Genomic DNA, 13,042 nt, shown 5'->3' with positions numbered 1-13,042 from the left:
TGCTCCGATAACGGAACCAGCGACGATTGCGCCGGTAGACCCGCCTACATTTACGAGTTACTTTTTTGCAGTTTTGTATTGTTTGTAGGCTTACCTTTCTTTGATTTTGCTGTTGTCTTACGGTCGACTTGCGATTTTGCTGTTCTCTTCCGGTCGACTTGCTGCGACTTTTCAGCCGTCTGATTAGAATGCTCGTGGTGCTGTTCCTTCTTTTTGTAACTCCGAATCATATTGATCAACTTTTGCCTTTCCCTTTTCTGACTGGCTTCTTCTCTTTTCTCAGCCTCTTTTCTCTCTGCAGCGGCACTTTTCTTGTTCAACTCTATGATAAGAAAAATCAGTTACTGATGAGGTGCGTTCAAAAGGCTATCTATCACATGCATGCAATTTATACTTTGACACGTTTTGGTTGTTTTTTGGAACTTGTATCCATCAACGCATGTGCAACGATACCCACCAAAGGTATTGGTACACCGACCGTGCTTTGGACACTTGGCCGAACCAATTTTGCACTCGTCAATGTCTTGAGAAAAAAGCAGGTGCGCACCACACATTATTGACAATTACCTTCGCATTGCTTCTTTCCGTCGCCCCTAAAACCTGGACGGCATCGGCACGCGAATCCGTAGCGTTTGTCGACGCAGTGCGCATTAACGTGGCACCTCTTTTCCCATTTCTTGAACCATTTGCACCCGTTGTCGTCCGCAATAGTTATAAAAAGCGGTGGCGATTTTATCAGGTCAATTGACTCGCAATAATAGAGGCCGGTTAGTTTTGATGATAAGGAAATGAATTCGAGGTTCGATTCCGCCCCGGACTCGTCCTTGACTATAACGCCCCTTGGCAACGATTCTGTTTTGTACGCTATATCGAGTCGGCTCAGGAGTCGCGCCTTCCTGTGGTATATCCATTTGATTGGATATAGTTCTTTGTTTTTCTGTAAACAAGTGCGTTTGCATCGAAGCGAATAGTCTCTCACTTTGCTGCCTGGAATAGTAAACTTAGCGTAAGACTTTTTCCAATGGCGACTTGTAGATAGAGATCTCGAGGCAACGGGTTTTTCCCTTCCCTTTGTTCTTGTCACTACTTGAGTATACCACTTGCAACGAGCGCTTGCCTCCATGAATCGAAGTCCTGCAACACATACAAAGCAATAAAATGAATCATATGTATGTAGTCATTTAGTTTTAACTTGGGAAATATTGATCATTAGAGGCTTACGTCGTATAAGTTTCAGGGTGTACGTTTTTTTGCGTGGCGGTTGAACTCTCACAATTTTTCCGCGTCTCACTGTTCTCTTGATTAAGATTATCATTTTGCAGTTGAAAAAAAGCAGGGGGCGGCGCCGCGAATAAGTAAACTCGCACGTCCTCTTAACCATTGTCGTTGGGCTGACTTTTCTTGGTTTTCCTCTAGGCTTATAAACAATGAGCCTCGAACAGCGACCCCCATTGACCATTGAGAAAATTGCATGGTAAAGGCGTCCGTAGTAAGGGTTGGCTTTTCCTTTGCAAGTGTTGAAGTATGATTTTGAGGATTTCACGTGTTTCGCTTTTAATGATGTCCTAAGTTCTAGGCTAAAACCTTGCAGAAACAAATTAGAACATGACTCGCACAATGGCTAATGAAACCTTTGGGAAGCTTGTGATGCCTGAAGACGTGTTGTTTACCACTGGCGGCAGCGAAGAATAAGATGAAGAAAAAGCCAAAAAGGTAAGTGTGACCCATGGCACACTATTTTTTATTTATTGTGACGACATAGTGTAAAGTCGTACATAGACTACATACATAGACCTGCATAGACTACTGTACGCCACAGGCCGTAAAGTTCAATTTGTGGTGATAGGTTTATCATAACAGCTTATAGCCTCGGCCGCTATCGCAATCAGAAGGCCACCAGCGTCCAGCGAGAAGTTCGCGCGCGCAAATCTGACCACGGATTGTAGCGACATCCGTGATCTGACACATGCGCAAATCTGCCTAACTAGCTACACGTCTCGCGAGCGTTCTCGCAGTCTTCTCGAGCCCTCCTGAAGCCGAATACAGTTATACGACACAAGACGACAGTCCCGAACAGCGATCGACGCGTGAGTCGTTGCGCGTCTGCTCCTCACCGTCCTGCCAACTCTCGTAGAGCTTCTGACGCCGAGCTTACATTTTACTCGCACCTGGTCCCAGTGCCAGTGCACCCTTACATTTTACTCGCACCTGGTCCCAGTGCCAGTGCACCCTGCGGATTCGAGTCGAATGATGACTCGGATTCTTGTTAGCTAGGCCAAGTGACCCCGTTTACCGTGGATGTTTGTAACTAGGCGTTTTGTACGGTAGCCGCGGTATAGAAGTCCTACAACAGGCTTTCTCTGCTTCCAAAATTTTTGCTCGACCCTGTCTGTCGGGTGCCATAAACTTTTTACTGGTTATTCTTTTACAAAAGACTGAACTAGGATCAACTGTTTATATTGAGGGTTGTTTTGACTTGGAAATTTTTGACTTGGAAATTTTCTTTCTACCGGTACTATTTTTTAGATTTTTTTTCGGTGAGGCAATGACCGCGTCGTCCTTGGTCTTATTCGTCTTGTTACTTCACACAATGTAACGAATCAGAAATTTATCTGTAAGCGAATTTGTAGCATACCTTCTTCGTCTCCCGCGACGTCGCTCTTTAGGTCGAAATCGAGATCTACGCCAGTACCAAATTGCAGCGGTGATAAGCAGACCAGCTGTCACCGCTCCGATGACCGCACCGGCTATGATTCCGCCTTTGGGTATGCCTGCGTTTAACAGTTATTATTCGGCGCTCTTTGCATTTTATTGCACTCAAGCCTACTTTTTTTTGATTTTGTAACGCTCTTCGACTAGGTCATAATATCACACAATTTTTTTGCCATTAGTACCCCCCGTACCTTTGAGTTGTCTTTTGTCTTCTGGTGTAGCTGATCTATAGTTGTCTTTTGATTACCTGTTGCTTGTTCGTGTTTTGTTGATGTTTTTGTTTGGTTCGTTGTCTTCGTTTGTTTAGGAGTCTTTTTGGAGTGCTTTCGCTTTTTGTTGTGATTTTTGCGCTGTTTTTTTTCTTTCTTTCTTTTGTGTTCGCGCAGGTTTGCACCTTTCTTCCTAGGATTCGCAATCTTTTGTCTTCCTTTTTTCTGACTGGCTTTTTGTCTTTTCTTAGACTTTCTTCTCTTAGCAATCGTCTTTTTCTTTGCCTTTCCTCTTCTAGCAATCTTCCTTCTCTCGGTCTTTCTTCTCCTTCCAACCTTCTTTTTCAACCCTTCGACGAATGAACATTATAAGGTGCGTTTCAGAAGACAAAACACCATTTACCTCTACGTTGACACCGTTTCCTTTTTCTATTGTATACATATCCCCGAACGCAGTTGCAACTATAACTACCAAAATTGTTCTCGCACCGACTGTGCTTCGGACACTTGGCCAACCGGACTTTGCATTCGTCAATATCTGAATATACCAAGGTACCCTGCATACAGACTGCATACACTCGTGCTAACATGAGAATACCTTTGCACTGTTTCTTTCCGTCGCCCTGTAAGCCTGGATTGCATCGGCACGCAAATCCAGGTCGTTTGTCAATGCAGCGCGAATTAGCGCGGCATTTTTTTTTATTCCATTTGCACCCGCTGTCGTCCTCAATTCTAATGTGAAACGGTGGCGTTCTGAGAAGGTCAATCGACTCGCAGTAGTAAATTCCCATCGGTAACTGGTTAACGAATTCGAGAGTCGAGTCCAAAACGGACTCTTTCTTGACCCGAACGCCGTTGGGCAAGGGCCATACTTTGTATAGCGGATCGTATCGGTTAACGCCGTAGTTCAATTTTGACCTTTTCTGGTATATCCACTTCATGGGATGAACGAGGCCGCGGTCTGATGGTAGGCAGGCGCGTCTGCATCGAAGCGAATAGTCCCTCAGTTTGCTTTTTGGAAGGGTAAAGCGAGCTCCTGATTTTAGCCAATCGCGATCCAATAACAAAGATTTTGAGGCAATCTTTCGTTTCTTTTTGAATAGCAGAGTAAACCATTTGCAGCTTTTTTTTGGCTCAATTAGTCCTGGTCCTGTGAGACGTATACAAATAATGAATTAAACGCTTTAATTTTTGCCTCTTTATCTTTGTAACGCTACCCCCTCCCCCGTCTATCTAGTTTTGCAAATTCAATATATAGACACTTACATATGTTAGATCAGATATTGGCTGATTAGGCTTACTTCGTTTTATGGTTAATCTGTATGTTTCTTCGCGTGGGGGGTTCACTCGCACTGTTTTTCCGCGTTTCTTTTCTCTTTTGACTAGGATTACTATTTTGCAGTAAAACCAAAGTAGGGGATGGCTTCGGGTCCATCTAAACGTGCACTTTCTCTCGGCTTTTTTCATTAGCCCGGCTTTTTTATTTGTCCATTTGATCCACCGATTTCTGCAATGTCCGCAATTGAAAGACGAGAATACGGCCTTTTTGATGAGCCCATAGTCAGTGTCGGCCTTTGCTTTACATCTGTTGTAGTATTTCTTATTCGTGTTTATGGAGCCTTTTTTTGCCGTTGTACGAAGTCTGAGACTAAAACCTGGCCGAAAATGTAAATCAATCAGAACAGTGACATTTTGTCAATTAATTATTATAGACCTTTAGGCAATTCCTTATGCTCGAGGTATTTGTATTTGCTTCTTCTTCTTCTGCTCCAACTAACTGGAACATTCGCCTCGAAATTCATCCTAATTCTACATCTGGAATTACATACCACTAGGTGGAGCAAAAAATAGTAAAAGGAAGGCGAGACCGAAGAGGTACGTGCAATAACGCATGGCAAACTAGATTGTGACGACATAGTGTAGACGATATCAATACACCCCGCATACAAGTATCCCCTAATTGAGCGAGGGTTGACAGATAAATTTATTTTTTTTTATTTTTCTTTCAATACACTGCCTAACCACGCTACTTGGCTTATTTTTTCCGCAAAAAACCTGACGTGACCTGACCTCTCATGTAACACAAAGCTACCAACCAAAGCCCCATCTAATCTTCTTGCCCTTGGGGTTCCTTCTCCTTTTTTTAGAATATCTGCGCCTTTTCTTTTTTGTTGGGCCTTTTTTTCTTTTCCTTCCCGTTTTCTTGCGCTTCCATTTTATTTTTTTAGAATGTTTGCGCGGTTTGCGCGGTTTCCTTTTCTTTCCCGTTTTCAACTCTAACGAAAACAACAGTACACCGCATGCATGCGCAGACCCCTCGTATACTGAAAAGTACTTTTGCACAGTCGTCCGTTGCCCCTGAAACCTGGACGACAGTGGCACCAAAATCCGCGGTGACGGCGTTTGTTGATGCAGCGTGCAAAACGGTGGCACTTTTTCCAATTCCATTTGCACCCGCTGTCGTTAACAATTTTTATGTAAAACGGCGGCGTTTTTATCAGGTTAAGTGACTCGCAGTAATATATGCCATTCAATTTCGGTGACCGGTTAACGAAATCGAGTTTTGATTTCACGTTATGCGAGTACCTCACCCTAACTCCTTTAGGCAAGGGCCATACTCTGTACGCTGATTTGCATCGGTCAAAGCTGCCGAACTTCGACCTTTTCTGGTATATCCACATCATCGCGCGAAGGCCACGGTTTGAAGGTAAGCAAGCGCGTTCGCATTGAAGCACATAGTTCGTCGCTTGGCTTTGTGGAATACTAAACGTAGCTCCCGATTTCTCCCAACTGATCTTCGATAGATTATAGTGAGATTTTACAACAATTTCTTCTTCTAGTCCTCCTTTCATTTTCTTCAATACTATTGTATACCACATGCAATATTTTTCCCCCTCCATTTGTCCGAGTGCTACGAAACAACCATAAATTATATTTTAATTTTTCGTGTAGGATTACATATGTATATGATCAAATGTATCGCGTGTTTGAGGCTTACGTTTTTGTATGGTTAATCTGTATGTTTCTTCGCGTGGCGGGTTCACTCGCACTGTTTTTCCGCGTTTCTTTTCTCTTTGGACTAAGATTACTATTTTGCAGTAAAACCAAAGTAGGGGGTGGCTTCGGGTCCATTTAAACGTGCACTTTCTCTCGGCTTTTTTAATTAGCCTTTTATTTTTCCGTTTGATCCGTGGAGATTTGCAACGTCCACCATTGAAAGACGAGAATACGGCTTTTTTAATGTATCCATAGTCAGTGTCGGCCTTTGCTTTACATCTGTTGTAGTACTTGTCCTTGGTGTTTATGAAATCTCTCTTTGCCGTTGTACGAAGTTCGAGACTAAAACCTGGCCGAGACATGCGCGTAATTAAGGGATCAATTAAAAACGTCTAACCTTTAGGCAGGTCGCGATGCTCGAGGTAATTGTATTTTCTTCTTCTTCTTCTGCTCCAACCATTAACTGGAACATTCGCCTCGAAATTCATCCTAATTCTACATCTGGAATTACGTACCACTAGGTGGAGCAACGACGAGTAAAAGGAAGAGGCCGAAGAGGTACGTGCAATAACGCATGGCAAACTACACAATTGTGACGACATAGTGTAGACGTTTTATGTCGCGAGCAATTAGGTGACGATTCGCTTATTAAATTACTGTGGATAAAATGAAACGTCGCGTGTCGCAATCGTACTTATAGGTTTTTAGACTTTGGGCTATCATGCGCTAGCAGAGTCAGAATCATCTAGGTTCGTCCTTTTCTTCAGTTTTACTGTTGGGTCCTGTTCGACGGTCAGTTGATTTTTCGTTGTTGAGCGGAGATTTTCCTCGTCTTCGTTTTAGTAGTTTCTTTGCTGCTTTGTCTCCCCTCTTCTTGTACCTCCTACACCCGTATACGCGCATTTAGTGCCCTTAATTCTTTTCTTTCAATCGCGTCTAGACCTTCTCTTTCCTGACTTGCAACAAAGTACAAGGACAACCAGTGCCCCAACGGCAATTGCTCCGCTGACAGAGCCGGCAACAATCGCAACGGGAAAACCTGCAAGCACAGATGAGAAAATTGATTTTTTTCCTAATGCTGTTAGCTATAACGTTTAGATTTCTTGTCCGAAGTTTTCTTTCCTTTCTTCACACCGACTTGAGCTGGTGCCTTCTTAGTAGACGCACCTACTTTGGTAGCTGACACGTCGACTAGAGGTGCTTTGCTTTTTCCCACTGTAGAGAAAGACTACCGTACAGATGTAAGATTACGTGTATGTGATAGTCTACTTTCACAGTGCTTGTTTCCAGTAGGACAGCAGCGATGCCCGCTTGGCGTGTTAGTGCACCGGCTCGATTTGGGACACTTCGCTGCGCCGATTTTACACTCGTCAATATCTGCACCACATCGTCTTGGCTACGTACAGTGGATTTTGTGTGAACTTCTTACTTTTTTTTATTGACAATTTGTAGGTCTTTATAAGCGGTGGCTTCAAGAGTTTTCCGTTTTTGCGGTGCCTGCGAATTTCTACTTTCATCGAGCAGCGAAACCGCATCGTGGGATTTTGCAGAGAAGGCTTGAACACGCAGGTCCTCCTCCTTATTTGAATGCCCTTTATAGAACCTAGAGCTTCTTTCACGCATTTACTAATACGAGGTTCTTTGTTTTCAGCGAAATAGGCTTTCGTTTCAAGTATTCTCCCAAAGGGAATGTGAGCGGTTGCTTTGCACGCGCTGACATACTTTTTTGATAGGTGTAAGTAGCGTCCTTTTGTTGTAGTCACGACTAGTCCAAAGCCTGGAACAAAATTTTCTGAAAACGTTAGGATTCAATTTTTTGATAAAACCTTTAGGGATTTTCTGTAATCTGTGAGTGTCCATAGCTTTAAGTGGACGGGAGGAATCTGTTTTAGTCGGGCGAGAAGCGCCTCCTTTAGCCTGATGAGAGGGGCCTTTCTTAGCCGGACGAAGGGAACCCTTCTTAGCCGAACGAGAGCGGCCTCCTTTAGCCTGATGAGAGGGGCCTTTCTTAGCCGGACGAAGGGAACCCTTCTTAGCCGAACGAGAGGGACCTCCTTTAGCCTGGCGAGAGCGGCCTCTTTTCGCATGACGAGAGCGGCCTCTTTTACGAGAGTGATCCCTTTTTCGAGAGTGACCCCTCTTACGAGAGTGGCCCCTTTTACGAGAGTGGCCTCTTTTAGCCGGGCGAGAGCGGCCTTTTTTAACCTGACGAGATTTTTTAGCCTCTGCAATAAAAAAATCCTTATAAGCTAACGTTGTGCTTTTTTTTGTACGACTAAAGGTTGCGTTTTGAACACTGTAGTAGATGCATGCACGGTCATACTCTCTACCAATGCTCACCTCTTTTTATGGACATATGGTAGCTTTTTATGAGCGCTGGTCGCAGTAGTTTTCCCTTTCTGTGACGTCTGCGAATTTCTACTTTTATCTGGCAGCGAAACAACATCGTGGGATTTTTCCGAGAGTATTTGAACACGCAGGTCTTCGCCATTGTTTGGACACCTTTCCTAGTACGTAGTTTCCTTTTCAAGCATTTACTCTTATGCGGTTCTCTGTTGTGGAGGAAGTACACTTCTGATCCGAGTATTGCCCCAAAGTGACCGAGGGCGGTAGCTTTGCATGTACAGGCATACTTCTTTGATGGGTCTAAGTATCTTCCTTTCGTTGTAGTCACAAGTAAACTAAAGCCTATCGTAGGAATTAATCGTGTACCTGTAGAAAATCAATTTCTTTAAAAACGTCTAACCTTTAGGCAGGTGGCGATGCCCGTGGTATTCGTATTTGCCCCAACCATTAACTGGCAACATTCGCCTCGAAATTCATCCTAATTCTACATCTGGAATTACATACCACTAGGTGGAGCAACGACGAGTAAAAGGAAGAGGCCGAAGAGGTACGTGCAATAACGCATGGCAAACTACACAATTGTGACGACATAGTGTAAACGTTTTATGTCGCAAGCAATTAGGTGACGATTCGCTTATTAAATTACTGTGGATAAAATGAAACGTCGCGTGTCGCAATCGTACTTATAGGTTTTTAGACTTTGGGCTATCATGCGCTAGCAGAGTCAGAATCATCTAGGTTCGTCCTTTTCTTCAGTCTTACTGTTGGGTCCTGTTCGACGGTCAGTTGATTTTTCGTTGTTGAGCGGAGATTTTCCTCGTCTTCGTTTTAGTAGTTTCTTTGCTGCTTTGTCTCCCTCTTCTTGTACACCCGTATACGCGCATTTAGTGCCCTTAATTCGTCATTGTTTGGACACCTTTCCTAGTACGTAGTTTCCTTTTCAAGCATTTACTCTTATGCGGTTCTCTGTTGTGGAGGAAGTACACTTCGGATCCGAGTATTGCCCCAAAGTGACCGAGGACGGTAGCTTTGCATGTGCAGGCATACTTTGATGGGTCAAGTATCTTCCTTTCGTTGAAGTCACAACTAAACTAAAGCCTATTGTAGGAATTAATCGTGTACCTGTAGAAAATCAATTTCTTCAAAAAACCTTTAGCAATTTTTTTCAATTTGTGGGTCTCAACAGCTTTTTTAGCGACCCTCGCAGTCAATGCAATGAACGCAAGAAATCCAATCAGTAGCATGACGACTCGGAATTGTGACGAAATGTGCAACGTCAATACAGGATGTAGTAATTAGACATGCGCAGTTCGTATCAAATCGTGGAACTACGGAATCCGGTCTGCTCAAGTTCTTACGTGGCTATGTTGTCTCGCAGAGCGCGCTCGATCTGGATTTTTCCACCTGCCGTCCCAATCGATTGCTCCTTTGGAGAGATCCGGCCACTAGAGACTAGTCTAAAAGTGAAGTCGTACAGTAAGAGCAAGCCCGACTTTCGAGCGTCGTTTGTAGTTGTTTCGAATCAGACGGAGCACGTATGGGACAGCGGCTATGAGCCACACAACAGCTCTTATTTTGCGACATATCACAGGGACTAGTCTACTACGACAATACGAGTTCAAAACTATGTAGACTACGTCAAGTTCCCTCCTTCAAAAACAGTAAATCACGAGACAGAAGAGCTGGAGGATAGCGGTGACAGCCGTGAACGCGCGCGTTGCCGTGACGACACATCCAGAGCTGCTAGCTGAAGTGGCTGAATCCATTCGAAAACACGTTGCGGACGTGCTCGTTTCGTAGCGAAACGACTGGCCCCACATGATCTCGCAAAGCCCCTTTCCGTTCGTGTACGTTTGCTCGAACGTGCGACAAGCAGCTTGCGTCCGATTGACGCAGTGATAACGGGTGCCGTTCTTCTCTTGAACGAAATCTTCGAGCCAGTTGGCTGCGCACAATTTGATGCTTCGGCACGCTTCGAACCACGCGTCGCAGTAGTCTGCGCATATAGGCACATGACGAATCTTACCTCCGCCTGCCGAGTACGGACCCAGATCCGGACTGCACTCGTAGAAGCAGCTCTCCGCTTTGAGGTAATACTCACACGCCGGGGAGATTGTGTCGCAGTCGTCCCAGTGGAAGTCGTAGAGATCGCGATCGCCGCGCGCGTCGATCAGCTGAGCCGTTTGCGTTGTGCAGCACGAATGGGATTTCCACGTGGCGCATGCTCCTGTGAAATTGGCGCTTGTCTCGTTAGACGGTTCGGGCTTGTGATAGTAGCCGCTGGGTATGCACGTCTTCGGGACGATGACGTTGGCGAACGAGATGGCGACGGCAAGAGCGAAGACGAGCGAAAAGAGGCGATGCATTGTATACAGACTGGATCACACAATGGTCACTAACTGAATCTATACACGTCCGTTCTGTAGATATCAAAGTGAGGTTTTGCGCGGACGTCGCAACCCGCACGCAGAAACGAAGAGACCGAGCCTCGCACTGCAGTAGTTCGTGACACGGCATGCGTGTTATAACACATTTAATGCTAAATATTTACAGTACATTACCATGCTAACCCTCCTCCTCTATTTCTGGTTACACGGGATGTTTCTTATTGTCACGTGATCATGGGACGAAGTGTACTTTTGGAAGACCAAGCGCAGAAGCGAATCCACTCACTGATCGAAAAGGGCACGTGGGAATTTGGGCTTCTCATTGGACACGTAAAAGCTTGCTTGAGATTGAGAACTCGCCACAGCGTCCTTTCCGTAGCTAACCGCTCGAAGAGACTACGTAGCCTGCTTGATCCCGACTCCTCAGGACGAGAACGAGTCCGATGGTGCAGCTAGACGCTTGGAAGCATTGAAAAAGTCGTCAAAGTAAAATTTTTCAGGTGGAAAGATTGCAGTCGACGACAAGTGGGCCATCGAACATGCGAAGCAGGTGAGTCAGTCACTCTGTCAAGGTTATGGATTCGTATCTGAAAAAATAAAATAATTATTATTTATATTCCTTCTCCATCAGGTTATGCGTATGTTACCCGGTGGACTGACTGTCGTCGGCGTTTACGTCGTCGCCGCGCCAGACGCCGCGCGCGCCTTTCAGGCTCAGTTACGTCAGCTTGTCTTCAACACGTGCCGGGCGTGCGATCGCGCCTATGAACTCAAAGTTGGATGTGAAATGACGGAGGAGAAGATTAGCGATCGAATTGTATTGCAGATTTGCTCGTCTACGAGAAAGTAGGCGTGAATTTTGACGAGACGGCGCTCGCTAATGAGACGATATGATATTTTAGGAATACTTGTAGAACGTTGGACATATCAGATCAGAAGGTAGAAATTATTTATTTATTTATTTATGTATTGTTGAATTGGTTATGCAACTGTGGGTTTTAGTCCACTGCCAGGCCAGCGGAATTGAAAATTCAGTCGTTCTTGTCCAAGTGGCATCGATTGTTCTGCTCCTTTTACGTTGACAATCAAAGCATCGCTCTTGAGAAGGACGTTCTCAAGGGAAACGTGGGAGCTCTTTATGGCAATTTGAGACAAAGACTTGAGTCCCTGTCCAACTCGCTGTTCCTCTTCGATGGCGAGAGGAAATCCAGTGATGATCTTATAGAAAAATCAGGTCATCACGTGAGTGAGAAAATATGAACTTCAACGTCATAGTAGTTGTAATGATCTTTTAGAAAGGAAAAGGAACGGAAAAGAAAGAACACGAAGTGAATTTTTTTCTGCCGCAAGTACGCACTCTTATCTGTATAGATTGAATGAATTTATTTAGCTATTTCTAGACTTTCACTGAAACGTCGTTTAAATCCGTCGAGGCGTCGTTTCTAGTTCATTTACAAGGATCGATTCATGGCTGTGCGTACGTTCATAATAAGGCGACTATAGGCGAGGCTGTACAAGTAAAAAGGACAGATGCACTCCTCTCATCTTTAGTTAATTCCTTTTCTCTCGTTATATCAGGCTCTTAGAGAAGACCTAACCCGAAGCCTTCTTGCGAGATGCCAACTGCTCGTCGAAGACGTTAGAGACGGAGGTGACGCTTACATCTGCTGCCTCTCGCTTTCTTGTGAACTGTTGTTGTAAGGCACTCGGCTGGCAGGCGGAAGACACGGCTTTCCCAGACGAATATTTGCTCCGCTTTGTCAGGGGTTTCTTTCTGCCTGCGATTACGCGTTTAGGGATGAGTCTGATAAGGCGAGGAGCAGTCAATGAGGATTCTTTTTAGACAAGACCGGTGTAATTCTAGTTTTAGGATGTGGTGGAACGTTTCAAAGAGATGCTTGACGTAGAAGTTGAAGCTGATCGCCTTTGGTCGGAAGAGCACTTCCCTGGTAGTAAATTCGATAATTTATTGCCAATATAATTTATTTATTGTTGTCAGATTCTTTGAAAGAGGAAACTCGAGAAGAGCCGCAAACGAAGGATACCGCTTCCGAGCCCCAACAGCAAACTAAGCAACAAAGGACGTCAGATTCAGCGAAAAGTAAATTATTTCCAATGGTGTCCAAGAAATCTTCCAAGCCATTTCTTCAGCTTCAGCTGGGTTCTATGCTATCGCTTCTGCAGTCGTGGCACTGCTCGGAGTATTGGCGTATGTGCTGATGACCTGATTCTCAAAGAAGGTAAATTCTTTCGTCGAAAAATAAATAAATAAGGTTTCTGGTATGCGCACACACATGCGATCGCCCGTCATTCCCACCGCTTCTGTTTTCGTTTCGCCGCCCATTGTTGGCACGTTGCGTGTATATATATACATCCTTCGAGAGAGAAACG

At 44.6% G+C, this 13,042-nt stretch overlaps 5 protein-coding genes and 2 long non-coding RNA genes across 9 annotated transcripts; 1 reads left to right on the top strand and 6 right to left on the bottom strand.

Annotated features, from left to right (window-relative positions):
* Window positions 1-50: 50 nt before the first annotated feature.
* Window positions 51-1,742, bottom strand: LOC136185733 (uncharacterized). The gene is made up of 4 exons (XM_065972914.1): window positions 1,632-1,742; window positions 568-1,584; window positions 395-523; window positions 51-322 (listed from the first exon to the last, which is right to left on the bottom strand). Exons 2-4 carry the CDS (start codon window positions 1,121-1,123, stop codon window positions 51-53), a joined length of 957 nt encoding a protein of 318 aa, XP_065828986.1. The 5' UTR covers window positions 1,124-1,584; window positions 1,632-1,742.
* A 623-nt stretch (window positions 1,743-2,365) lies between these two features.
* LOC136186495 (uncharacterized) lies at window positions 2,366-3,456 on the bottom strand. Its single transcript, XR_010669734.1, has 5 exons — window positions 3,325-3,456; window positions 2,904-3,271; window positions 2,828-2,855; window positions 2,636-2,771; window positions 2,366-2,581 (listed from the first exon to the last, which is right to left on the bottom strand). It is a non-coding gene; the product is annotated as an uncharacterized lncRNA (long non-coding RNA).
* Window positions 3,457-3,531: 75 nt separating this feature from the next.
* On the bottom strand, window positions 3,532-4,813 carry LOC136186496 (uncharacterized). Its single transcript, XR_010669735.1, has 4 exons — window positions 4,751-4,813; window positions 4,636-4,698; window positions 4,223-4,576; window positions 3,532-4,071 (listed from the first exon to the last, which is right to left on the bottom strand). It is a non-coding gene; the product is annotated as an uncharacterized lncRNA (long non-coding RNA).
* A 93-nt stretch (window positions 4,814-4,906) lies between these two features.
* LOC136186472 (uncharacterized) lies at window positions 4,907-6,495 on the bottom strand. Of its 2 annotated transcripts, XR_010669727.1 has the most exons (5): window positions 6,434-6,495; window positions 6,316-6,381; window positions 5,920-6,267; window positions 5,257-5,832; window positions 4,907-5,197 (listed from the first exon to the last, which is right to left on the bottom strand). XR_010669727.1 is itself a non-coding variant. In XM_065973828.1 (3 exons), the coding sequence occupies exons 1-3, from the start codon at window positions 6,278-6,280 to the stop codon at window positions 5,010-5,012; spliced, it is 1,125 nt and encodes a 374-aa protein (XP_065829900.1). In that variant the 5' UTR covers window positions 6,281-6,324; the 3' UTR covers window positions 4,907-5,009. The 2 variants fall into 2 exon arrangements, 1 of the variants encoding a protein (XP_065829900.1); XM_065973828.1 differs by lacking the exon at window positions 6,434-6,495 and having other exon boundaries at window positions 5,920-6,324.
* An 86-nt stretch (window positions 6,496-6,581) lies between these two features.
* LOC136186459 (serine/arginine repetitive matrix protein 2-like) lies at window positions 6,582-8,830 on the bottom strand. Its single transcript, XM_065973810.1, has 9 exons — window positions 8,769-8,830; window positions 8,665-8,715; window positions 8,259-8,606; window positions 7,745-8,143; window positions 7,348-7,695; window positions 7,188-7,295; window positions 7,011-7,133; window positions 6,861-6,957; window positions 6,582-6,801 (listed from the first exon to the last, which is right to left on the bottom strand). The coding sequence occupies exons 1-9, from the start codon at window positions 8,827-8,829 to the stop codon at window positions 6,660-6,662; spliced, it is 1,677 nt and encodes a 558-aa protein (XP_065829882.1). The 5' UTR covers window position 8,830; the 3' UTR covers window positions 6,582-6,659.
* A 1,086-nt stretch (window positions 8,831-9,916) lies between these two features.
* LOC136185732 (folate receptor gamma-like) lies at window positions 9,917-10,630 on the bottom strand. The gene has a single exon (XM_065972913.1). The coding sequence runs from the start codon at window positions 10,628-10,630 to the stop codon at window positions 9,917-9,919; it is 714 nt and encodes a 237-aa protein (XP_065828985.1).
* A 141-nt stretch (window positions 10,631-10,771) lies between these two features.
* Window positions 10,772-12,940, top strand: LOC136186464 (protein odr-4 homolog). Of its 2 annotated transcripts, XM_065973815.1 has the most exons (13): window positions 10,773-10,981; window positions 11,031-11,097; window positions 11,152-11,201; window positions 11,283-11,497; window positions 11,554-11,590; window positions 11,654-11,893; window positions 11,947-12,000; window positions 12,052-12,168; window positions 12,230-12,302; window positions 12,354-12,463; window positions 12,522-12,600; window positions 12,651-12,752; window positions 12,803-12,940. In XM_065973815.1, the coding sequence occupies exons 1-13, from the start codon at window positions 10,886-10,888 to the stop codon at window positions 12,877-12,879; spliced, it is 1,317 nt and encodes a 438-aa protein (XP_065829887.1). In that variant the 5' UTR covers window positions 10,773-10,885; the 3' UTR covers window positions 12,880-12,940. The 2 variants fall into 2 exon arrangements, with proteins under 2 accessions (XP_065829888.1, XP_065829887.1); XM_065973816.1 differs by lacking the exons at window positions 12,651-12,752; window positions 12,803-12,940 and having other exon boundaries at window positions 10,772-10,981; window positions 12,516-12,600.
* The last annotated feature ends 102 nt before the right edge of the window (window positions 12,941-13,042 follow it).

This window comes from Oscarella lobularis, chromosome 4, assembly GCF_947507565.1.
Source record: "Oscarella lobularis chromosome 4, ooOscLobu1.1, whole genome shotgun sequence".
Lineage (NCBI taxonomy): Eukaryota > Metazoa > Porifera > Homoscleromorpha > Homosclerophorida > Oscarellidae > Oscarella > Oscarella lobularis.
This window is presented reverse-complemented; position numbering and strand designations above follow the sequence as displayed.

Coding starts and splice junctions, on each gene's coding strand:
- LOC136186472 (XM_065973828.1), bottom strand. CDS start 6,280: ATGTCTCGGCCAGGTTTTAGTCTCGAACTTCGTACAACGGCAAAGAGA. Junction 5,833..5,919: donor CAGATTAACCATACAAAAAC/GTAAGCCTCAAA, acceptor GTTGTTTCGTAG/CACTCGGACAAATGGAGGGG. Junction 5,198..5,256: donor CAACGGACGACTGTGCAAAA/GTACTTTTCAGT, acceptor TGTTTTCGTTAG/AGTTGAAAACGGGAAAGAAA.
- LOC136186464 (XM_065973815.1), top strand. CDS start 10,886: ATGGGACGAAGTGTACTTTTGGAAGACCAAGCGCAGAAGCGAATCCAC. Junction 11,098..11,151: donor GGACGAGAACGAGTCCGATG/GTGCAGCTAGAC, acceptor AAAATTTTTCAG/GTGGAAAGATTGCAGTCGAC. Junction 12,001..12,051: donor TGAATTTTTTTCTGCCGCAA/GTACGCACTCTT, acceptor AGCTATTTCTAG/ACTTTCACTGAAACGTCGTT.
- LOC136185732 (XM_065972913.1), bottom strand. CDS start 10,630: ATGCATCGCCTCTTTTCGCTCGTCTTCGCTCTTGCCGTCGCCATCTCG.
- LOC136185733 (XM_065972914.1), bottom strand. CDS start 1,123: ATGGAGGCAAGCGCTCGTTGCAAGTGGTATACTCAAGTAGTGACAAGA. Junction 524..567: donor CGGAAAGAAGCAATGCGAAG/GTAATTGTCAAT, acceptor TTTTTTCTCAAG/ACATTGACGAGTGCAAAATT. Junction 323..394: donor AACAACCAAAACGTGTCAAA/GTATAAATTGCA, acceptor TTCTTATCATAG/AGTTGAACAAGAAAAGTGCC.
- LOC136186459 (XM_065973810.1), bottom strand. CDS start 8,829: ATGCGTTATTGCACGTACCTCTTCGGCCTCTTCCTTTTACTCGTCGTT. Junction 8,716..8,768: donor CGTCGTTGCTCCACCTAGTG/GTATGTAATTCC, acceptor GAATGTTGCCAG/TTAATGGTTGGGGCAAATAC. Junction 7,296..7,347: donor CAAATTGTCAATAAAAAAAA/GTAAGAAGTTCA, acceptor GATGTGGTGCAG/ATATTGACGAGTGTAAAATC.